The sequence below is a fragment of the Molothrus ater genome, chromosome 1, assembly GCF_012460135.2.
Source record: "Molothrus ater isolate BHLD 08-10-18 breed brown headed cowbird chromosome 1, BPBGC_Mater_1.1, whole genome shotgun sequence".
Classification (NCBI taxonomy): Eukaryota; Metazoa; Chordata; class Aves; order Passeriformes; family Icteridae; genus Molothrus; species Molothrus ater.
In genome coordinates, this window is record NC_050478.2 from 32,739,313 (window position 1) to 32,764,080 (window position 24,768).

Below are 24,768 nucleotides of genomic sequence, written 5' to 3' on the forward strand. Positions count from 1 at the left end.
GCTTTCAATTTACTAAGAATTTCCAACTGAAATTTATGGTAAGACATCATGGATTCAAAGGTATTGAGCAATAACCAGTTAGAACTTGTTTTGTCACCAATTTTTCTGGCATATTCTAACAAACTTTAAAGATGTGTGCTGGTGTTTCTTTTAACTACTTGTTAATAGTTCCTGGCACCAACACAGAAACAGCTAATGCAATTACATTTCATACACTTACCCTCTTAGAATCATGATAAACTCTTTTGGTGGCCTTCGCTGACAATCAGGATGAAAATTTGCTGCAAGGGCTTTGTGGTTGTATTCCTTTTGCTGTGGCAATATCAACATTCAACCAGCCACTTGCCAGAAAACTCAACAAAGTCAACAGGGTTTCTTTTATTCCACCATCTCACCACAACTCCAGCAAGTGACAAGGATGGCACAAGAGAAAGCTGGACTACCCACCCAGGTTAGCCATCCCAAATAACCACATACTGATTCTCAGGGAAGACAAGGCTCCTGAAAAGACAGGTAAAAGCTGACTTTATCAACTATACCCCAGTATCAAGTACTGTTTAATCTACCTTCCAAAGTGACACAAGACGCAGAATGAAAGACAAGAAACCACATTATCAGTGGACTTAACTTTTATTGGGGGGAAAAAAAAGGTTTACACATAGCTGTAGGTTTTTCCATCCATACTTCCAAAAGTTCAAAAAGGACTGGAAACAAAACTTGCTCCATCATTATTTCAATACCAAAAAGTTGGCCATTTTTTCTTTCATGAACAGCAAATTATATAACTAATTGCTATGTTCAATAAATATTTTTCTCTTGCACCAATTAAAAGGAAATATTCAATGAAGTACCACAAAGACCCCAGGAATTTAACAATTTTAATTTCAACTGTTATCCACTGTGTAGCAATCCAGAAACTTTTTTCTATAAAACACACAGCCTTAATTTTGAGTGTACAAGGATCTATTCTCCCAGTCAGTCAAACACCAAACTCTGATCTAGCTCAAATAGTCTACTTTCAAAGCAACTACTTGACAAAAAAAAAATTAAAAATCCTCTGGTTCATGACTATCTAAGCAAATTTATCATTACAGAAAAGACTCAAAGTCATTACTTGTTTATCAAAGTAATAGGTAAACATTTTAACAGAAAGATTAACAAGTTACTTGGAAATGCAGGTTTATGTTAAAGTATCTGAGTGTGTATACTACATATGACATGCAAGCTTTAAAAATATCAATGCTCTCTTCTGATTAGTCAGGAGTCCAACTGTTTTAGAAATAAAATAGGAATGACTTCCAAAATGTATCAGCACTTTGGGGTTTTCTATTTTTTTGCTCAAGATGTTTTACTACACAAAAACTACAACAATTACAATATTTAAGAGTATTACAATAAGAAGGGGTGGAAAACAGGAATACTTCAACTGAAAATATGTATATTCTAAATGAACCAAAGACTTGTGAAAGAGCTGGAAGGAGGACAAGAAAGGGAAGATGGAAGGGAAAGCAGTAGGGAAGCTAAAGATCTGAACTTTGTATTTAAAAATCAAGTCCTCAACTGTAACTCTTCTGATCTTCAGTAGCGCCCTGGAAAAAAACAAAAGATGACACAATTACTAATTACACAATCATAAACTAACTGTACACATTATCTCAACTTAACTGTGCCCAGCTTTTTTTGCTTTCACATTCAGAATTCCCATTGATCAATTCATATAACAAAAAACAGCCAGATCCTGTTTATTCACTTGTATTTACTTACTTGGACTATAGGAACGGGATCTTGATCGCGATCGGTATCGACTATAATAAGGCGATGGTGATCGTCTCCTTTAAAGGAAATTAAAAAAGAAACCAAACAACATCCATTATGAAAGGAGCCTTATTCACATCACTTCTACAGAACAGAACCACTTCCTTAGCACTGAAAGACTTGGCCTGCATGAATGATTTCTGCTTTATTTGGCTGTGACTTATGGTTATTTAACAAATGCTTTTATATTTCTCTATTTGATGTGTTTAAACTCTAGGATATTCCCAGACAAAGAATTTAATAAACTCTCGCTAGCATTACAAACACATAAAGTGCTTTTCCAGATGCCTACAATTCTTGTTGAACAACATTCTCTGAAACCAGATAACTTTCAAAACAGCAAGATGGTTATGAAATGTCAAGCATTAAAAATCCCATCTACAAATAATCCCTTTTTAAACAGCAGTGTGTATCAGCTGTCCCTGGTTCTATATACAGCATAGAAAAATCAGTTCCCTTTTTATCTGTCCACTCGATTCCTGGGATACATGCTCTACACCTCCTTAGCACAGCAAAATTAACCCCTTGCCCAACAGTAAAACCAAATTACATAAACACTGAAGATTCTGACTACTTCAGTCCCATAAAACCTAAGGGAATGAGGCTCTAACACATAACAGACATGCATGCAGAATATTGCTACAAACTGAGTATGTTTTGTCATCTAACTTTCCAACAAACCCACTGTTACAGAAATGAAATAAAGATAAGGTACCTGTATCTGTAGTCATATTCTTCATATCTGTCGTACCCTCTGTCATACCCCCTATCATAGTATGAGTCCCGGCGACGACCCGCTCCACCGCCACCACCTCCTCCACTGCTATTAGGGGAAAAGAAAAAACAAAAACAAAACCCCCTTCATATATCTAGTCTTCATCTTGAGTTAAATTATTAGAGAGATAAATATAAATTATTTAAAATATTTTTTAAGTGGTCTTGTAGTAAATCAGACACTTAAGACTGTATCACAAAAATATACAGACAAAGTAGTTAAATAAAAACACGTTCCAAATCTCCCAGAAAAACGAAGGATTTGATGCTAATTCCCATCAAAATCAAAGGCAAATGGGCACTTTAGAATTTCAGCAGGCTAAGGATACATGAATTGATCATGCTGGATATTATTTTTTATTAACAGGTCCTTCAATATTTCTACAAATCAAGATACAATAAACAACAGTAGGATTTGAGAGTGTATGTTAGTAATTTCTTCAACCAGAATCTAGCGTTCAGTTTAAATCCACTGAACTCACTGTGTTGGCCTGCCCATGTAGATGCCTGGGGTGGGTGTATGTGCTCTTTTGGTGATTGAATAATCCACTCGAATCCTCCTGCCATCCAGCTCCATTCCATTTGCATGCTCCATTGCCTGCAGGAGAGACAAGGAACAGGGATGTGACATCTGCAACCTACTGGTAACTATGGAAGGCTATGTACAAACACATTATTTTCCACCAGAAAAACAAGCCCGGAACTTGTCTTGTTTAGACTGGTTACTAGTGCCCCACTGTGGCGACTGGCTCATCTCTTGTGCCCATGCCTGTGTGCTGGTGGTGTTACAGGACTACACTGGGGGGCCGAACTAATGCGACTCTCAATCCTTCTTAAGGGAGCACAGGCTAACCACTAACACAGCCACTCTCCCTAGACTTTATCTTCTACCCATGTGAAAGGCAAACTGAAAGTCAAACCAGCTTTTTTCTGAAAGCTGCATCTTTCCTACCGCCGTCTCTGCCCCAGAGGGGACGGGCGGATTCAAAAGCTGTGCAAAACAGTGGCTTCCTGTAGGGTGCATATGGCCGGATTACTGCTCGTCGGCTGCCATTTCATGCTCTCCCAGCCTCCTGCCATCTCCCTTACAAGGACCTACTTCAGCAGAGCTTAGTAAAATGGCGGGTTCAGCCTACATGGATACCTAATTACAACCTTCCTCCCCACTCCCTCTCACAATAGCAGCTCGCTTAAGTGATACACACAAGGCTCTGCGCTCAGACGCCCGTGCCTTCAGAACTGCCCGCAGCCCCTGCACGCACTCGCTGGGTGTTCCAGCCCCAGCTCCTCCACTCTGAGAATCAATACAATGGCCTTTCACAAACTCAAACCATCAAAGTAAGTTATTCAAAGGGGCACAGTGAACTTTTGAGACTTATATCCATGCAAAAATAACCTAAAAACCAAAACCCCAACAAATCCACAACAATTAATTTTAAAAGCTAATAATGGACTTGAAAGGATTTTTTTTAAATTTGCTTTTTGAATTTTAATAGCTTTTGTTATCTGCTATAGAATCCCTGAAATACCAATACACACCACTTACTTCTCAACACTAAGCATAGCACTTAGTCCAATACACATTATTTTAATTTTTCACGTCTGGAGAAGAGACACTGTTACAGTCTTGAGTTAAAGAACATAACCACTTTGCTATTTTTTATCTACAAAAAACAAGACACAACCTCAAAACATGAAGGTGGCTCTAAACAGAGAACTTTTTTTCTTCTTTTTAATAATGAAACATTTATTCAAAAATCTCAACTCTAACAAGAGCCTCACTGAACTTACATACAAATTGTAAAGGAGATACAGAAATCTGATATCCATATGATTTAACTGCTGTGTCCAAACTGGAGGTGACTGATGATCAGTGATGTATTTATTGAGAGAGAGTTTGTATTTTAGTAATGCTGTTTGTGTCCATACTATATCGCCACCTAGTGATTTGAGTTCCTGTACAAAACTAACTACATTTAGCCAACTGCAAGGCACAGCAAAGAGCATTTCAAGTCTTTCAATATACACTCAGGTATATTTTGTGACTAAAACACATTCCTCAGCTTTAGTCTTCTAGCCTTAACACCTTTTTTTTTTCCCACAAGGATGATATAAATGAAAATAAATCTGTGTGCACATCCTAGGAGAGTATGTGCGCACAAGCCTAACGATGAAGGCTACAAATATCTGGCTGAAAAATTACCTTTGTGATGAAACACATCTTTCTGGAAATGCAGCAAGTTAAATTGTAAGAAATTTTCTGCAGCATGGCATTTTCAAGCCCAGTTAACAACTTCCAGAATAATAAGCTTAGCTGACAAGAAGCCACCTCAAATCCAGAACATCTGGCATATTTGTCTTATTTAGTTAAGCCAACAAACACCTCTTCCAGAGGAAGAATTCTGTGAAAGAGGGAGCAGTATAAAGAAGACCAACATACCAGCAAGAGAAATGAAGAATTAATTTTGAGAGCTGGCTGTTTGTTTTAGAAATACCAGGAAATGTGTTACATTTCAGTGTATAAAGATCATGGTTACCAGACTGCACAGAACTCCCAACACCCTGGCCATAATTTCTAATGTCCTACCAAATATTAAAACATTTTCCTTTTACAGCTCTCAGCAATAATTGCCAATTAAATTTTTTTTAAATAGAGAAAATCTTTAATAGATAGACAAAAACAATAAAGCCTCTTATAGTGCTGACTGCATCCTCAAACAGGAAAGCCAAAACCTACAATTAATAGTATGGATCACTCATATTCAGTAATTAGCAACTGGAAATTGCTTCTAAAGAGAAGATTCTCTGCACCACTCTTAACTGCACACCTCAGGTCTCTGAAGTGCTTACGCTGGCATTATTAGGTAAGGACTGCTGGAGATGACAAAAAACCCTCTCTGAAAACCTGTGTTCATGTAACTGATACAACAGTATTTATTTTGTATGAAGGCTGTAAAAATATCTAAGTGATCCTAATCACTGCCACTTCTGTGCTTTACTGAAAGTTAAAGTAGTGTACAAAAAAGTTTTGGGTTTCACAAAATTTTCTTACTGCCGGTCATATTCAAAACAAATTTCACTTTCCTTTTCTCAATGGTTTTGGGTGTGCATGACTGCCATGCTAAGAATATTTCAGTATCAAAGAGAAAAAATTGCATATTCTCTCTAAAAATGCCAGATTCTCAAATGCTGTTTAATAAATTCTCAAATACTGTTTAAGATGATGAAATGAAACTTTAAAAAGAAAAAAATCAAATAATATTGGTTTTTAAGACACACAGTACCCTCTTAGGAGTCTTTAAACAGTCAACAATCTATTTTTATTACAACCTAGATTATTTTCCAAATATCTGTATGTCGTTAAAAGACTTGCATGGCTTTTGCAAGAGGACAGTAAGCAAGAACACAGCATTCCTATGAACATATAATAAAAATTCTAGTAGCAAATTCTATGAAAAACTTGATTTTTGTAGGCTAGAATATACATCTATATGTCTGCAGTCAGAACACAGAACTAGGACTGGGAATGACATAGGTTCAATCTTGGATCACATTTTTAAAGTTTTGGAATTTTAAACCTTCAGCAGACTATCCATAATAAGAAAACTGATTATCTATAAGGTGTTAGTTTGAGCAAATGAGCAGTTCCAGAACTACAGTATCATCTCCAGTGGCTCAAAAAAGTCAGAAAGCAATAAATTTAAGAAAGATTTCAAGGTCATTTGATATTTAATGCAATATATAATGTTTTCTACATGTATGACCAATTAGGTAGATAGAGTAAAACAAGTTCGGAAACACAACTTTTAATTAAATGCGCAAACTTACATGGGTGGCTGGTATTAGTTAATCAAGAATTCACTAAAAAAAATTAAAGAGTTCCAGTCCGGATAACTATTTCAAATAACTTTCAATCACTAAAAAGTTAACAACATACAGACTGAATATGCTTAAATAGTCAAACACAAGCAGTTTATATTGTGACTTATTTTGAAAATACGTTCTCACAACTTAAAAATAACTACACAAGGTACTGCCTTTTCTTTTCCTCGCTGTCGTTCTGGGGGTTTCTTTGTCTGTTTTTTACTCGAAGTTCTTGTCTACTGCATTTAATGACACTGAAAAAAAATCATCTCCACTCCATCACAGGTACAGCAAGGGATGAAAGACACAATGGATTAGATTCCCCCCTCCAGTAATTGATTACTCATTCAGTTCTGGATTTACTGAGAACAACTGAAAAAAATTCTGGAAAAAAAAACCTGATGGAATTAACAACGAAACTTATCTTTTTACACTTGCTGCAGTCCACCAAGTTCAATTCAAGTGTCCATTTCACTTTCAAACAACATTCAATTTACATTCTCTAGTTTGAGATTTCAATGATAACTTTTAAACATACACAATTATGAGCTTCAGCATTGATAGATTCAATGTATTATCTTTAAAGCATACTTTAGAGCTTCAACTTCATGGTATTTCAGTCTCCAGAAGTCTGTAACTTGTAATTCCAAACATCTGAGACCTTCTAGTGCTCTTTTCTGGTGTATGAAGGGTTGTTTTTGATACCACGAACAATACTTAAACCATTTCTTCAACAAGCCATGGGAGTTCTGTTCAATAACATTGGTTCTAAGCTAGTCTGCTTGCATCACACATTTTATGTTTTTCAAGTTGAACTGATAAACTCCATTATTATTCTGGTTTTTGGCAACTGAATGATGTTACTGATTTGTGTTGATTGTTAATGAACAGCACTTCAGAAAATGGTTCTGGAAAGATGCTCAAAACTTTTTGAAGAACATCTAACTAGCATTAGAAAATTCCATATTGCCAACAGCTGCTGTAGCTGATGCTTCTTAGATGAGTTCCTCCTACAGACAGTACATTCATAGTAGCCTCAGTTTAAACAACTAACACTTCACAGTCTGAGCTACTGAAAAGCTGGTTTAGCAGCATATGACATCCCTGGTAACTGTAGTAAGAACCACGTCCCTAGAACAGCCAGCACTTTTCACTCATCATTTTCTCAACTTACTGTTAAGTAAGACCCTGACACAATTCCTCCTCCATCAACCTAATTTTTTTCTCATCCTAGTACACAGAAGTTAGTAATCCTCTTAAACACAGGAGAAAAGTCCTTATGTGATGGGCAGATGAATATCCTCTATAATTTAGTGAAAACATTGCAAAACAATATTACAACACTGGCTGCATGCCAGTGTTGCCAATACTGACGACTACGTAAGAGAGTGTGAGAAACAAGTCTTGAACAGATGTTTACAGATATTGCCCTTTGCATGTTGCACACGCAAAGGACTTGCACATTCTGAGGACTTGGAAAAGGGTGGCCAAGACAAGACGCTGCACCACCTAAGGCAAAAAAGCAATACCTAATATTTTTATAAAACCAAAAACTTCTTGAAATAAAATAACTTTACAATAAATTAAACCCACTATATACCCATTCTAAAAACAGGCATATAATGACAGAAGCTTTTCAAACAGGCTTTGAACAAGCTGACAGACAAGAACATTGGCACAGCAAATCCTCAGGTTCCCATACAATCATTAGACATTCATCAGTTGTTTCCTAGACATCCATCAGTCCTTGACATTTACTGTCTGCTATCACACTTTGAACTAAAGACAGTGTCCACGAGCACCTTCAATATGGATCAAAACCTAAGAATCCAGTTGAGTGTTATTTTGCAAACACCATACCACTGCAATAAAAGACATCTGATGGAAAAGGAACCTTCTGTCTGATCATGAAGTTTCATCTTAACCTTGGCAGAGTTTCAAACAGAATAGAACATATTCTACAAGAAATCTCCTGGACTGGACACATGCTTTGAAAACTTCTTTCTCAGTCCTGTTGTAGTGGAATGTCTGAAGCTACTGTGATGCTTTGGCAGCTTCTCTGTGTAGCAGTTATCAAAAGCTAAGCTTCTGTTCCTCTTTATAACCAAGATGCTCATGAACAGCTAACAACAAGGCTGTTATGGCCTGATAATCTGAAATTCTGAAAATTTAAAACTGTTTAGGTAAAAATACACTTTAAAACTGTCCCTTCTGTATTTTTAGGACACTGAGAAGTATCACCTTTAAGAAATGCTATTTTACATTGTCTTTGGAGTTCCAAAACATTGATCTAGTTGACAACTTAAAATGTCTTTACCACCATATGGCCACTGCACAACTTGGTTTCAGAATCATGACTCACAGCAACACTTTAACTAGTTCTATAACTGATCCAGTTTGTAAACGTGGTAGGATGACAAAGATCCTGAGGGATTTTAGCTGCACGAGAATCCATGCACAACTGACAGTAATTAAGTTATGAAAGCTTAAACATAACTACTCACAATTAATTTGATGTAAAATTTTAGTATTACCTGTATTTCAGAGCAGGTCTGCTGAGAAGCTTCCCTATGCTAGCCTTCCTGAAGGGCAATAGTAGAGACTATGAAAAATCCAACTTTTTCCCTAGAGTTCTACTCTCATTTAATCCATCTATCTTTATATGGGGTTGTAATTTAGTTCAATATATCATCTCTTTATTTAGATGCTTTGGATGTTGAAGGTTTGGGATTCTGGTTATGGTTTTTGGTTGGTTGGAGTTTTTAAAATTATTATTATTTTTAAGAGGAGTTAGTTATTCAGAACAGAAGTAATTCAAGTGTCATTGCTTTTAGTCTGGAAAGTTGAGTATGCATATCTTCCAAACACAGAATGCTACGTTTCTTTCAGTGTTCTTTTACAGGGCCTGCTGCAAAATTTCACACGTACAGCCATCTAGCTATATGTCTGTATGTACCTACGTTTATATATCTCCCCTTTTTCTACACCAGCTGCCACTCATTGCCATCTTCAAATCTGTCCTCAAGGCTCATGAAGTAGTCAAATAAACAAGTTTTGCTTCTGTCCTTCTTGCCAAAATATTTCAGTTATTTAAATTCCAGGTGTTGGGAGAGTTTGCATCCTTTCCCCCTTTTTAGGCACCAACCCGCTGGAGAAAAGAAAAATGGGTTTAATTACATTCCAAATTATTTTGGTACCTGCTTAAGGCCCTAATCTTTACTTCTGTATTACTGAATGGAAGTAACATCTCTTTTTGTTTTCCTTTGCATTCCAGCTTCATAGCATCTGCCAAAACAGCTTTGTGCTAAACAAATTACTTCATGCTATTTACACGGAACATTTTAAGAAATGCATGGTATCACGCATGACCATTGCCCGTGGCAACCAGGGAAAAACCCTACCTCTAAGGACATATGAAGCTTTAAAAAAAAAAAAAAAAGAAAAAGAAAAAAAGCTGTACCAGCAGACAAGACTGGTACATGGATGTGCCAAAGAATACTGTGCAAATATTTCAGATGCAAAATGTTTTACAAAACAGCCACTTTTTCAAAATCCCAACAAATTCAGTGTGCAAAGAAATACAAGTCTAGAAGTTAGAACAGAGCAGGCCATTAAAGACAGATGGATATACAGCTATCCATCCCATTAATGTCTCCACCAACCTCTCCAACTGAGACTGCAGGAGAATATAGAAGGGACACTAAAGGAAGTTTTGTGTCCTTTTACTTACCTCTATAACTTGCAACAAGCACACATATATACATCTACAGACTACTCTTCCCATAAACTGATTCTAGATCATACCAGAAGTCAAACACAAGAACTTAGTTCAATCAAGTAATCCAAATACAAGTTTTTTTTCATTTAAATATCATCAAGTAGCAGCAGCATTCTTATTTTTCAGCTTCTGATAGGTTCCAGAGCAGTCATCCTCCCTGCCTTCAATACTAAATGATCTATAAAGAGAGGAGTCGTATTTAGTATCTCCTTATAAATAAAACCTGGCAAATGCACACAGAATCAAACAGCACACCTGCCCAAACCTATTAATCCATAAACAAGATGAAGTCTGTCCCAAAGAAAGAGATGCACGCAACGCAGACTTAAAGTAGTTTTTAGAGGGTGTCTTTACTTTTAATAGCAACTTTATCTACGAATTTCAGTAAACGTGGTAAACTTCACGGTATCATTATAGGGGTAAAAAGAACTATTGCTTAATGTAAATTGTGGTGGATCATAACACAGGCTGCTGTTCATATTCTTTGATTCTTTCCTTACAGATCTATTATACTACCAACTCAGTCTAGCTATTAACAGCTATCTGTTAAACAACAAGGAAAGCAATTGACCAAGGCACAAATCAAGACAAACCCCACTGTTTTTCAAATGTACAATGACATGCCTAAAAGGAGAAAATACACAAGGAATCACCAGAATTTTCATTTAGAAAACAACTTAAAACTTTGATTTCCAAAAGTATCTCAAAAATACTTTAGATATAGAAGCCTTAAAGATTTATTTGCATTTTGAAGTAACGGACTAAAATCAAAGTCCAGAGCTCATTGGTGATTTAATACAGACAGCTTATGCTCAATATCTGCCCATGTACCTGAACTCAGATGCTTCATTTGTTTAGAACTGCCACATTGCTTGAACAAAGCATTTAAAATTAATCTCAGTGTGAGAATCTGCTAGTGAATACACACTCAAAAACTCGTTGTCTTTTTTTACAGACAGTTAATGAAGATAATGCATAAAGAGCACACCTGAAAAAAGTAGCAAAGCATGCATTTACCTCTTTAGAGTCATCAATTCTCTCAAAATAAACGAAAGCAAATCCTCTTGATCGTCCAGTCCGCTGATCATAAACCACATTGACACCAGTCAGAGGTCCGTAACGGGAGAAGACTTCACGTAAATCTCTCTCAGTAGTGTACAAACTGAGACCAAACACTCCAAGACAGGTATTAGGATCTGGATTAGCCTGGTAACACAAATGTTCAACTCCAATTAGTTTTTGTTTCTAAAAAATTATTAAAAATTGAATATTCTTATATCATTATCATTCTAATTGTAAGATTGTATCAAAAAGCAACTACTTTCAATGGTTTTTATTTTAGAAAAAAGACCAAGACAAGTTTCTCATGTTGGTAAAAAACAGTTAATAAAATGTATCATTCTGATATACAGAAAAGCCACAGAACAAGAGGAACCCATGTTATTAGTATTTAATATTTAAACTACCAAGGGGCAGACACCACACACAAATCTGTGCTGCAGACAGGTCGGCCAGCCTGAACTCCCACCTTCAGCCCTTTTGCATGGTGATCACAGGCACTATGAGTGCACGCTGCCTCCAGCTGCCCACAATCCATGTGAGCACTTGAGCTCCTAAGCACAGGCAACTGAACTATAATCTAGCTCCTACTGAAACTTCCTCCACCTCAGCATTTCCTACCCAATATACTGAAAGTCAATATTTACACTTGTAAGTTAATCTTTCCACTTGTAAACTGGATGAAAGGCACCTGATTCTTTCATCTAGAGAGCAACAAGTGTTGAAGGCCAGTTCTGTGAAACTGTAATCCAAAAGCATGCATATTTCTGTAGCACAAAACTCTTCACTCTCTATCATGATGTGGGATACTTAAAAAATTTCACTTCATCTAGACAAAGTCAAATATGTACTAGTACAAGGTACAAGTCCTCTTTTAGGTTCAAAATGTCTTTACATGCCAGAGAATTTGTATCTAACAAATCCTCTGTAAGATTATTTTGATCAAAATCTTTTTCAGTTTTTCATGTTTTTCAGTTAGGTGTCTGGCACCTGTACTACTAGATGCAGCAATTTAGAACACCAGCAACAAGCACAGAGATTTATTGTCTCTGCCAAAATAACAACTGGAAGCTGACACAACTGAAAGTTGTATTTCAGTTTCAGTAAGTCATCTATGAATTATAATTTATGCCTCAGTGCCTGCTTTTCAGCCTGATTCAAAGACTGAAAAGGTTTAGATCTTCTGTCATATTTTTTTCAGCACATTTGCTCAGGAACCTATTGTGAAAATAAGATGCCTGCACTATTCACATATGTGAAGTTCCTTTCTTTCCATTTGCCAAAGTTCAAACTTCTGTTTTAAGACATGAATATTCTGCAATTCCACACTATAGCTAAAGAGCACAAGACCTGGCAGTTTGTAACTCAAAAGTTTTAATTATGCACATCAAGATATGTATTTTTTACTCCATATTTCAATGGCACTGGCAACTAGACTAATTTTATTACTAAAATCCTATAAGTATAATGAAATCCGTCATTTAAATAATTGTTCAGGTAAATTCCTCCCCACATCCATACCTCTTGCATGTTTTTAACACCCCTCTTAGACTTAAACCCCATGAGTTTTTCCAAGGCAAGAGAATACTGAGATCAGTCTGCAGACCCTAAGTGCCAAGTGACAACTACATCACCACTGGAAGGCCTAAACTGATTGTGGAGGACTAAAGGGCAACTTCTGTATTAGGTTTTTGTACCGCCTCCCATCAACCCAGTATGCAAGCTCTCTCTACAAGAGAAGAAGTGGCAAAATTGCTTTCCAATTTTCAACCCCAACCATTCTGCTGTTACAAAGAAGGACACAAGGAGAAATCTCAGAATGACAGGATTAGTATTTTAGATTTTGGTTGGTGTAGCTATACTTCCTCCTGCTCATACAGAAACATGTCTCATCTATATTTTGGAAAGACTTACTGCGCCTCCTTTCCACAAATGTAAATTTTTCTAGTCTACTATAAAGATTTACTTATTACCTAATAACACAAGGCATTACTTCAAGGTAAATCAAATGAAACAATCAGAAGCCTAAAATCACAAGCAATCTTCAACATATGCTCTATAAGCAAATAAACACTTGGGAATTTCCTTCTATGGATCCCTATGTCAATCTTATCAATACTTTCAGGTTGCCAGCATACACAGATGTGGTCTCATTTTTGTAAAGGTTATATACTTTTAAGAACAAAAAAAAAAAAGAATCAGAACAGCTCAACTTCTAGAGCTGACTGAAGCCAAATGTCACCCTACCTGCACATACTGACTTGCAATAGAATGTTTTTCAATTAAATTCTACAACTTCCCTGCCAGTTAGTTGCAGGCCCAAGAAGTAAGCGCTCAGCTGTAAGGACAGAGATTGCTCCACACACAACCCCCACTCCCATCCAATCCCTGCATCCTCCAGTGACAAACCAGCAGGTCAAACTCAGTCTGCAGGTAACGTGCACTACACTGATACAAGCAGCAATTGTTTTGTCGATACTCAGCCTTTTTGAACATGACATACTCTGCTGCCAGTGTGCCTTCTCCTGTTGGACATTGGTGAATGACTGCGGCTCCTGCGCCGACGGTATTCTGGCGTGTATGATCTGCTTCGAGAGCGTCTCCTATGGGAATGAGAATGGGATCTGGAACGAGTGTAACGTCTGTGCGAATGTCTTCTGGACCTGGATCTTCGACAAAGAGAAAGCCTTCAGTCAGGGCAAATGCATGTGGCCATCATTTATTGAACTCTAAACAGTACATTTTCTAGAGAAAAATCTTTTTTAGATGGTGTCTACAATATTAAACCCATTAAGCTTTTTCTACCTTGCACACCTAAAGATTGCATGGATCTCTAATAACCTGCTTGCTCAGTAGCACCATTTTTAACTCTTTGAGAGTATTTCTGGCATACACTGAGGATTATATTCACAACAGCTTTCACGAATTTCAGAGTTTAAACTTACATCAGCTTGGCTGCTTATCTAACTAACAACTGCACAGTGGCACAGAAATTAGATATGCCACACTGTAAAGAACTGTTTTGACTGAAAAATTGAAACACCTGGCAGGACTACAGTGCTGCAATATCTACAAGTAAAGTTTGTCTAGGCATGAAAATTATTCCAGACCAAAAAAAAAGCAAACCCCAAACACCTGCTCTAATCCTCAAACACTTCTTTGCAAATGTCTTGCTGATAATAAGGTAGGTAATCACCTGGCTAAACACTGCAAGAAGAGAAACTGTAACATTAGTTGAACTTTGGCAATTCAGAGCACATCAACTCTTTCAGTTGCTCTGGCATAAAGTGTATAAATAGAGAAGATGTATTACTGATCTCTCCAAGAACTGGGAAGGAGAGACAACAGTAAGACTATTCCTCTTTCCCCTCTAGTGCTACAAATGCTGTTTTCTGGTTTCTCTCGAGGTTGTTAAAGAAAGATTCAGTAGCTCTCCCCATTTTCATCAATATGTTGCTAAAAGGGAATAGAGAAGATAGGTAGTATAAACCAGGTAATATTTATGGCATATTTAGAGAAAAAAGCCTAAGACATTTCTCTTCTGATCCATGCAAGCTCCATCAGACCTGAAAGCTATAAAGCTTTACCTCCACACATCCATACTTGGGGCAGAGAAGGACAGAGAAGACACGTGCAGCATTGAAAAATGAATTTAAATCTTAAAACTCTCATAAATTAAGACCACACACAAATTAAGACAAAGTTTTTGATTATATTTTTAAAGCCTCCAATGAAAGAATGTCAAGAACTTTCACAAACACTGTTTTCCAGTATTTCCAACAGTTAGACAGCTTACTCTTTTTATGTAAGAGTAAAAAGAGTAGGCGTCAGGTGTCACTTCACTTTTTTTTTTGCCCCCTAAAGGAGAGGTCTACACAAGAACTCCCCCATAAAAAATTTCAGGAGAAGGAAGCAGCTTCACAAAATTGAAATGCAATCCATTCTCTACCTTCTGGAAGAGAGAAACCTACATATTTCAGCTGTGATTTCTACATGATTACTTATAATTATAGTATTTTCTCTATTCGTACCCATGAAATCAATTTCCAACTTTATCCACTTGTACGAGCACAAACAGGCAAATTAACATATCCCTGTTAATACATCCCAAAGAGTTTGTATTTTCTACAACAGGGGAAAAGAAACTTCACCAACCTACTAAAATAACAGCAGTAACACTGAGCTGACATGAATAACTTTGTGAACATACCTTGATTTTGATCTTGACCTAGAGTGCGATTCAGAATGTTTGGAAGCCCTCGATGGACTGCGAGATCCTGACCTGCTCTCTGATTTTACACGAGCAGGACTCCCAGCTGGAGATTTTGACTGGGAGCGAGACTCCTAACAAAAAAGACAGTATTAAAAATGGTATTGGTTGTGTAAATGCCTAACTCCTAACATTTACAGTACAGTAATTCTATTATATTGATTGCTCCTGAAAAACAAATGGTTAGGCAATACCCTCCAAAACAAATTTCGTTTTGCTAACCCACTGTTAATATTGTATGCTTGCCTCAAATAGGTCCCTGCTTGAACCAGATCACCAATTCTCTATTAACTAAGTAATCATGCAAATTCATCTACAACTTGATCATACAGACACTGGAACATAAACCATACATTTACTTAACCTAGGACCCATTCATTCTTCCAGATTCTTTTAATTCTACTTCACTCTTGCTTTCTACTTTTCTTCATTCTTCATTGAGTTTTTCATTTTTCATACTTCGTGTATTCTTCCCCAATTCAAACAATTCATTATAGCCTTAAAAAAATATTCAAGTGCTTCTATCTGACCAATCTTCTGTTCAATTTTTTCCCCCATTCAATTTTAATTTTCTGATCTTTAATACTTTTCATTAGCCTTCTTTTATCTTGATTTATCTTCCACATTCTTGGAAAAAACTCTTCAATTTCTTCACGAACATTAACCTTAATGGAAAAAGAACATTTAGTATATTTAAGCACGTGGGGATTATAAAACTCTGCTGGAGTTCAGATGTTATCTACCAAATTGAAAAGCCAGCAGGTAAAGTGCAAGAAACTATTTTATAAAACAACTTTTTAAAAAAATTATCTTTAAAACTGTATAAGTGTCTATGTTCTAACAATAAGCTTACTGAGTTCTCAGTGTTTTACTGTATTTGCAAAGCTACCCTCCTCCCTCTGAGATTTTTTTTTGTAAGATACATAGATACACTAAAAACTAATTAGCACAAATATATTGAAGTGTTGATATCAGTGATTCCCCCCCCTAAAATAATAACTATGTGCTTCTCAGTATTAAATATCCAAAATTTTACTCCTACAGATTACTAAGACATTCAATTCAACAGAATGGCCAAAGATTTCCAGTCAAAACCTATCTATGCACATACTTACTCACAAAATACATGCATATAGGTATAAGCAACATAAATTATTATTCTTCCTACTTTTTCTTCCTCATTGTTATCCTGTTTTCCTTATATAATCCATATAAACTAAGATGTAGAACCGTATAGTTAAAGCAATGCAATAGAAGTAAAAACAGGAGGGGTTTTTTTCTTGCATGGTAAGGCACACAAGAGAAAAACTAGGAAAACAAGCAAACAAAGAGCAGGTTAGGATTTCCTCACATTTTATAGTGCACAGCATTTCTAGGGAGCTTAGCTATAAAAACCGCTACAGAACAGTATGCTATATACATTTGTAACTCCACAAAAAACTTAATGAAAAATGCATACCAAGTTCCCCTCCCACAGGTGTTACATTTCATGTTTATTTGCATGATTTCTCCATCTGACTGTCTTCACAATTTTTTCTCTTTCTTACTCTACCTATGTCCAGATTTGCAGTTTCTTTTGCAGTTAAAATTCTTCACTACCTTGGGCTGGAGTTCTTTTTCAAAGATGCTGTCTTCTTATTTCCAGAAAGTAAATTCACCAGAAATAGAACCTGAGAAGCTCCTTACTAACAACTATTGCAGCCACACTACCACTCCCCTTTACCTCAATAAAAAGGACAAAGGACTCATGGAGAATGTCACCTACTAGGATGATAGGCCTGCCAAACTTTAATAATGAAGGCCAAATTCAAAGCTTGGCTGTGAACAGTGGACCATATAACCCTTATGAAGATGGCTATGTACTGAGCTAACTACAGGACTTCACTGAAATAAATTATGTACATGCCTTTAAATATTACCAAATTTGGTGGCTTAACATTTGGAATTCACTGTCTGCAATAAACAAAAATTTCTCTTATAACCACTAATATTATTTTTTTATCACCTCGCCTCTTTGTACTCTTCAATGTCTGACAGCCTCTTAAATTCTTCTCTTTATAACTCATCACTTGCAACAACTGCCAATTTCTCTGAGAACTATTTGTATTTTTCTCCCTAGTAAAAATGATCAGTAATAAGGAAAAACATTCAAAGTTACATCAGATTTAGAAAACACCCTTCAATAAAAAAGACAAAGAATTCACCCTCCTCAGACACTCCTTCATAAGGATACTGCATTTTCCATACTTTTTACATCTGAAAGATCAATTCTTGAACGAGAACTCTGGAAACTTGAACAAAGGCAACCCCCATCCCATCCCTGGCTCCTGCACAATCTAGAAGTGCTGGGAGGTGCCAAAAGTACCATGGACACAATTGCTCAAGTCAGCTTAGTGTTCTTAGCTATTCAACTGAAGCATCTTACAACACCACCCACAGAGTCTTTAATAATATCAGCTATGACACCAAATCTATATAAAGTTGACAAAAGCAAATATTACATAATTTCATATAGGTTAAGGCCTTTTGGAAGTATCTGTTTAAAACCCTTATGGGCTCTATTCACAAATATACAACTTGAAATCCACAATGACAGAGGGAACCATGTAAATTCTCAGAGATTTTGAACTTCCTCAACCAAGTAACTGTGGATATAAGCTGCAGCTGAATAGAGATTACCTGATTGCAGTTGCACACTGTCACTGGGAAGCAATTACATCTCATCTTCTAATGCAACATAGTTCACCTAGTTACAACTCCTACAATGCTTCTAAAGGAGACTAAGAGAATCACAATAACCTGCAAAAGTTTAAGGACTTAAGGATGATGCTGAGAAAGTGCCTAGTAATATTTATATCAGCAAAACTACAGGTAGGGATTAAAGGATTCAGAGCTTCGAGGAATCACAAAGAGAGATTTTAAAGAATTTTTCTTCTCTACTTACCACTATAATTAAACAATTAGTAAGCTGTATATTAGTCTACACCACAGACCAACCCAATTGTTCTTCATGAACCACTTATATGCATTCTGCAATACATATGACAAAAGTACTCAACGCTCTTAGTATGTCATCTTTAACATAAGAGACAACTCTATTACCCCAATGCACTAAAATACCTCAATTTTGTACCAGTCTTAAAGCAACCTATGCATTCTCATCTTAGCTCTGTTATTACCACAGAAACTAAATATTGTGTAGGAGAGAAAAGACTAAAATTGCACTTTGGATCGTCAGCACCACTTTCTTATCTTTCTGTTCTAAAGATCCTTAGTCATTCAAGGGCCACAGATGAGACTCAGTGTAAACTCAGCTCCTCATCCCACCAGCTTCCTACAGACAGTACCTATCTTAATGCCTTGGGCTTCGTTATGCAGCTGTCCAGTCACTACTTTCACCCTTGCAAACTTGTAGGCAGATAATTCACTATCCCCATGTCAAACTATCTAAATTTGCTGCTGCTAGAGTCTGCAGGAAAAGAAACAGAACTTCATCATACTCTTCAGATCAGACTTCCCTTTCAAAATAAACCCTGCATCTGCCAATAACACTTTTCCAGGAAACATCTCTCCCCAAAACACCAAAAAACCCACCCACACAAAAAAACCCGAACACCCTCCCCCCCTGCAAAAAGTAATTACAAAAAACCGAACTACGTTGTAACAGTGTGCTTCTTCAGAGTAAGATGTAGTGGTTTCCTCAAATACACACCAGGAAATGGGACTAATGATTCACCAAGAATTGGAACTTGGAGCCAAAATTGTAGACAAACACAAAAATAAAAAAAATTTTGCAGATTCAGTTACTGATTCTCTGGATAAAATACACAGCTAGAAGCATTTAAAGAAAGTACTGAGGAGTATTTTTAATCCTTGTTACCTTCCTTCATTCCCAGAAGTAACAAACCAAAGTGATATAGAAAGGATTTCTCCTCCACCCCCACTACTCCATGATCATACAAACCCAGACACTGAGCAACTACCAACAGCTTTAGATGATCCATCTGAGCCAGGCATCAGTCAGTCCTTGTATTTCATCCATACTGATAAAACTGTTTAACTGATCAAAAAGTTCTATCTACCACTTAAATCCCTTGCATTTTTCAAAAGAAATCCTACTTTCCAATGTAATTACTGTTTTAAAAGCATTTAAACGCTTTTATGCAGAGGAGAATTACAGAAGTCTTGAAGAAGTATTCTTTCCATTTTCCACCCATCAAAAGAAGGTATGGTAAAGAACATGGGGGGGGATCCACAACAAACAAAACAAACAAGTGACCAACCAACCAACACCTTTATCAAACCAACCAAACAAAACAATCTCATGTTCTTTCACACTACTCTTCTGTCCTGAACTTGTCATGCCTTACCCTAACACTCACCTTACAATTTCAGAGTATGACTGAAAGGCTATCAAAATTTAAAGTGAGATGCTAACCAAAAATAATGACCTAAGTTTAAACTAGGTCCATAGTTTATAAACTAGGTCCATAAGCTTTCCATAGCAAAGCATGGGAAATGAAAAAAAAAAAAAAACAAACCCAAAATATTAAATCCCACAGAAATATCAGGTGAAATTCATTTGACCTGGAGTGAAAAAAAAAGGACAGGACAAGTGGTCGAGCAATACCATTTCCAAAAAATCTTGTTAAAAACTCCTACCCAAACTAAAAAAATAAATGCAGTCAAACTCTATTAAAAGAGGACAGAAAAATATAAGCAGTCAAAAAAGAAACATGAATTTAGCAGCAGCCCACATACACCGGATAAAACTGTTAAGCTATTGACATCTCATTTATGAGGACAAGATTATATTTTGGCAGGAATCTACCAACCTTCCCTGAAACTCAAAAGAGAAGTTAAATCCTTTTTGCTTCATACTGTGATCTGTCACTATACTAAAAAAAAAAAAAAGGATCCCTTAATTAGCTGATCTTCTATGACTATGACAATAGTACACATAATAAGCTTCTGTATAAAAAGCATCTTTTAAGTTGTTACCTAGAAGACATGGATATTTTAAAAGTTACTAACATAAGCAAACTTTATGTATTTCGCAATGATCCCACTTATGAAAAGAAAGAAAAGGCTTCAGCAATAAACTTTTTGAAATTACAAGCTCATCTTCTCACTGAGGCTTGAAAATCACCTCTTCAGGGAGGGTTCTGTAGTCATTCCTCTACCAGACACGGAAGACAGCAAAAAGAACGTGTTCAAAAGGAGCGGTTTTCCCAGCTGGCAAGGTCCAGAACAATGCAAAATTTATTAAGCTTGATTAAAACAATAAAAATTAAAAATCAGACTTCCAGAAGAAAAACTCTCACACATTGTCATTAGACACTGCAGGGTGATCACAGCACTCTCCAAGGGAATGCAGAACCCCTGAGCATTAGCAGTCCATTGTGCTTGTGTTTGAAAAGGTGTGGGAAGCAACATTCCTGCCTTTCCATAGAGGTGGCAGACTGCCACTGCAGGAGAGGTGTAATACAATAGCTAAGCAAGCCCTTGGGGTTTTTTTTGCCAAAGAAATAATCTCAAAATTGATCAGCTCCGTAATTCCATAGGTATCTAAGTATTTTGCATCCAAACTTTATGAAGCAAACATAAGGCACTTTCACAGCTAAACTAACCCAAAAGCCACTTGTGTACCTATGAAATTTGCATATTCCCTTCAACAGGATGGGCCACGTGCAAAATCCTGCATTTCTTGAAGTGTTTTATTAGATTATACTATTTATTCTACTATAAGATCCTGCATACAGCAGGACCATTAGAATGAAGACAATCAATACAGAGTTGTAAAATGGCATTTTACCTTTGTTCTGATAAAAGGTTTTGCCTATTTAGACAAACAACACTGGTAGAATATACTGGTAGAAAACTACTAAACTGTTAAGATTACAGAAATTAAATGTTACCAGAAGCTCAACAGAAACAACTGATCAAAGTTTCAAGTGGTGCTACTGAAGTGCAGGTTTGTTCAGACTCCCTTCTGTTCATTGCTCTGGGAAACATCTAAAGTTGCATCAAGGATTGAACACCAAATAAAAAATAATAAAATAACAAAAACTAATAAAAAATAATGAAAAATAACAAAAAAATATGAAAGGAAGTAAGAGTTGCCTGCCATCTGACAGAAATAAAAGATAAAAAAAGCCTCATTTGTCTAATCTGTTCACAAAAAACATTCAATGGTGATAAAATACTTTGATGTTTCCAAAGCCAAGTCACTGGATAAGAAACACAATTTAAATTTTTTTTAATTCTTAATGTCCACAAACTTAGCTCTAGCACATCCACTGTATTTTTAATTCCTCTGTAAATTTCTTTCTATTAAATCACCTTGCTTGAGGAGGGGGCTTTCTTCTGTTCAACCAGCCACATTCTTAATAAAGAACTTGCTTGAAACGAGTTGAAACAAAATGACACAAAAGCAGAGCAGATGTTGATTAGTCTGAGCATATTTGATAAATATGCGCTTAAAAAAAAAAGTCAATAAAGGAGTGAGTTCAAGAAGGAAAAGCTCTACAATGATTTCACACACAATACTTCAGAAATGGAAGTTTTAAAGAGTGCAAACTAAGCAATTTCATTGAAAGTTATTTCCATAACTATTAATAGCCTATTCAGATAAGTTAATATGAATTTAAAATCATAAATTAGAGGCAAAGCACATACAGTATCTTACTGTCGATAAAACTAGCATTTAAAACAATTCTGCTAATACTCAACTTTCACTGAAGTGCTTTTGGGACAACATCCATATACACAGATGAAATATAAAAGATCTTAAACTAAACTTAAAACAGCCTTACTCTTTCGGCATTCAGTTTTTAAAAGCACATCACACTAATTAGCACTTAAACTGACAGGGGGTGGAAGAATTGAAAGGGTACTCAGAATTCTTATTCGTGCCAAATTCCATGAAAACAGGTTCTTTACAAACTTTCTTCCAGTTTCTGCAGTTCTTTCTCTCAATGAAAACTTCTGCTTTGCTCTCAGTGCCTGGATGTAGCAAACTGAAGCATCAGGACATTCAGTGTCTGACAGAGTCCTATCCAATTGGGAATAGCAGACTAAACATTACAGCCTCAAAGTTATATGTGCTTAATTTTATGCCTGTGAGCACTTCCAATGGAAACGAAAAATAAAGCATTACTCTGAAATAGAATTCCTTATTTCAAGAATGTTAGTACCATCACAACAAAGCAGTATTACTGAAGAAAAAAAAAATAAAAAAGCTTACAAATGTTCTTCAGTAGAACTACAAAACTCCCAACTAGAAATCAATCAAGTACCTGCCATTATGCTCAGTTATGCCTTATTGATTGAGAATTTTCAGTGTAGGGAGCAAAAACAAACGAAGTTTTCCAAATGAAGACTCAACACAGTCAGCAGTTCTTTCCAACAGGTAAATTTTCCATCACAAAAAAAAAAAAAAAAAAAAAACAAAAAACCCAAAAACTGATAAGCAGAAGTCACAGAAACTGCTACTATAGGACTTTTCAGACTTCATGTTCTCTCAAAACATTTTAATTCTACATCTGGGAGGAGGTGGTGTGCAGAAATGCTGAAAGTACAGAGCTGTAACAGCTTTGTAACAAAAACAACAGACCCATCAAAGAGCCCAATACCGATGTTCTGACAACTAACCTAACACAATTTCTTTCCTAACAATAACCCACACTGGGAATACAGACAAGAAAATAATCCTTAAAGATACAAATCTTGACTGTAAAATGGGCGATTACCGTCATCTTGAAAAAGAGAAAAAAAATAACCAAGCACGCTCACTGCTCAAGTTTCTGAAACTTAGCTGTTACCCCTTCAAAGATCTGTTTATTTACCCCAATACTGCTTAGCTACACAGCCACCTTTTGTCCAAGCAATCAACACAAGGCAAGGTTTTGTTTACCTCACGCGAGGAAGCAGCAGCAGTTATTGCATAGCTAGGTAAAGAACTTGCAGCCTATAGATTTTTTTTTAATTACCACAAAAATGGCAACAATAGTAATGCAAAAATAATTTGTGGAAGGTAATGCCGTTCTTTCAAGATTTTATTGCTTGTTTCCCCAGACAGTAGCTATATATGTAACTGCAAGGCTGCTGTCACTGGATCATCAGAGAGAGTCACCAAGAGGATGCTCAGGTGTTCTTCTAAAGAATCTCTTAAAAGAACAAACAAAAAGAAAACCTCTGCAAAATTAAAAAAAAAAGTAAATTGTGATGGAGGAGCAGACATTTCTTTCCTGTTTCAAGCAGCTTCTAATTCCTGCTTGCCTCGATCATCACTTAAAAAAAAACCAAAAAACAAAACCACAAAAACACTGAAAATGGTAGGGACCTGTCACACGTGTACATGAAAACCCGCAGCCATCAGAGGGAAGACATAGGCCTAACGAGGTTACAAAGCCACAGCAGCTCGTTCGAAGCCTTCAGCTTCACGATCGATGTCTTTCAATGGTTTAATAACGACCGGCCGGACCTCCCCAGTGGCGGGAGGGGGCCCGGCCCGAGGCAGCTCCCGAGCCAGGAGATACCGCTCACCTCGCACAAAAGGACGCGCGCGGGGTCCCTCCTCTTTCGGGCGGGAGGAGGCCTCGGCGGCCCGGCCGGGGGCGCGGGAACGGGCAGGACAGCGACCCCCAGGCCCGGCGGCAACCAGGCGGCTCGGGACCGCGGGATGGGAACAGAGCAGCGTGGAGGAACCCCGGGGCTCCAGCAGCGCAGGATCAGCCTGCGCTGGCTGGGCAGGGGCCGGCCCGCAGCACCGGGAACCGGCGCCCGCAGCCCGCCGGGGCGATGGGAGTAGGGAGCGTGTGAGGAGAGACGCGGGCAGCAGAGAGGGACGCGGGCCGTCACCCACGGCCCAGGCAAGCCTCAGGCGCCCGAAGGAGCCATTTTAGAGCCAAGCTGCACTGCCCCCACCCCCGCTAGGCCCGAGGACGCCGAGTGCCGCCACCCACCGCCCCCGAGTCCGATCCCCCCCGCGACACGGCCCGCGCAGGGGAGGCCACTCACCCTCCCCTCGAAGTTGTTCTCCTCCACGTCGCTCATGTCGGCAGAGTCCTGGCCAAGGGACTGGGGCGAAAGGGGGACGCTAGTCCCGATTAGCAACAACACCCACGGCCGCTGTTATCACCACCGTTACCGCTATTGCCAGCACTACCACCACAGCCACCTCCCGCCCGCGCCTCCCGCACCGCCG

At 37.4% G+C, this 24,768-nt stretch overlaps 1 protein-coding gene across 3 annotated transcripts; it reads right to left on the minus strand.

Annotated features, from left to right (window-relative positions):
* Nucleotides 1-611: 611 nt before the first annotated feature.
* TRA2A (transformer 2 alpha homolog) lies at nt 612-24,768 on the minus strand. Of its 3 annotated transcripts, none has more exons than XM_036397195.2 (8): nt 24,582-24,768; nt 15,501-15,634; nt 13,794-13,953; nt 11,249-11,437; nt 3,072-3,187; nt 2,531-2,638; nt 1,765-1,832; nt 612-1,589 (listed from the first exon to the last, which is right to left on the minus strand). In XM_036397195.2, exons 1-8 carry the CDS (start codon nt 24,615-24,617, stop codon nt 1,579-1,581), a joined length of 822 nt encoding a protein of 273 aa, XP_036253088.1. In that variant the 5' UTR covers nt 24,618-24,768; the 3' UTR covers nt 612-1,578. The 3 variants fall into 3 exon arrangements, with proteins under 3 accessions (XP_036253088.1, XP_036253070.1, XP_036253077.1); XM_036397177.2 differs by having other exon boundaries at nt 13,794-13,959; nt 24,582-24,765; XM_036397184.2 differs by having other exon boundaries at nt 2,531-2,635; nt 13,794-13,959; nt 24,582-24,763.

Excerpts from the sequence above, each read along its gene's own strand:
- TRA2A (XM_036397177.2), bottom strand. The coding sequence starts at position 24,617 with ATGAGCGACGTGGAGGAGAACAACTTCGAGGGGAGG. Across the intron at positions 11,438-13,793 it reads GAAGGCACACTGGCAGCAGA|GCTAATCCAGATCCTAATAC; the intron begins GTATGTCATGTT and ends TTGTGTTACCAG. Across the intron at positions 1,833-2,530 it reads GAATATGACTACAGATACAG|GAGACGATCACCATCGCCTT; the intron begins GTACCTTATCTT and ends TTTCCTTTAAAG.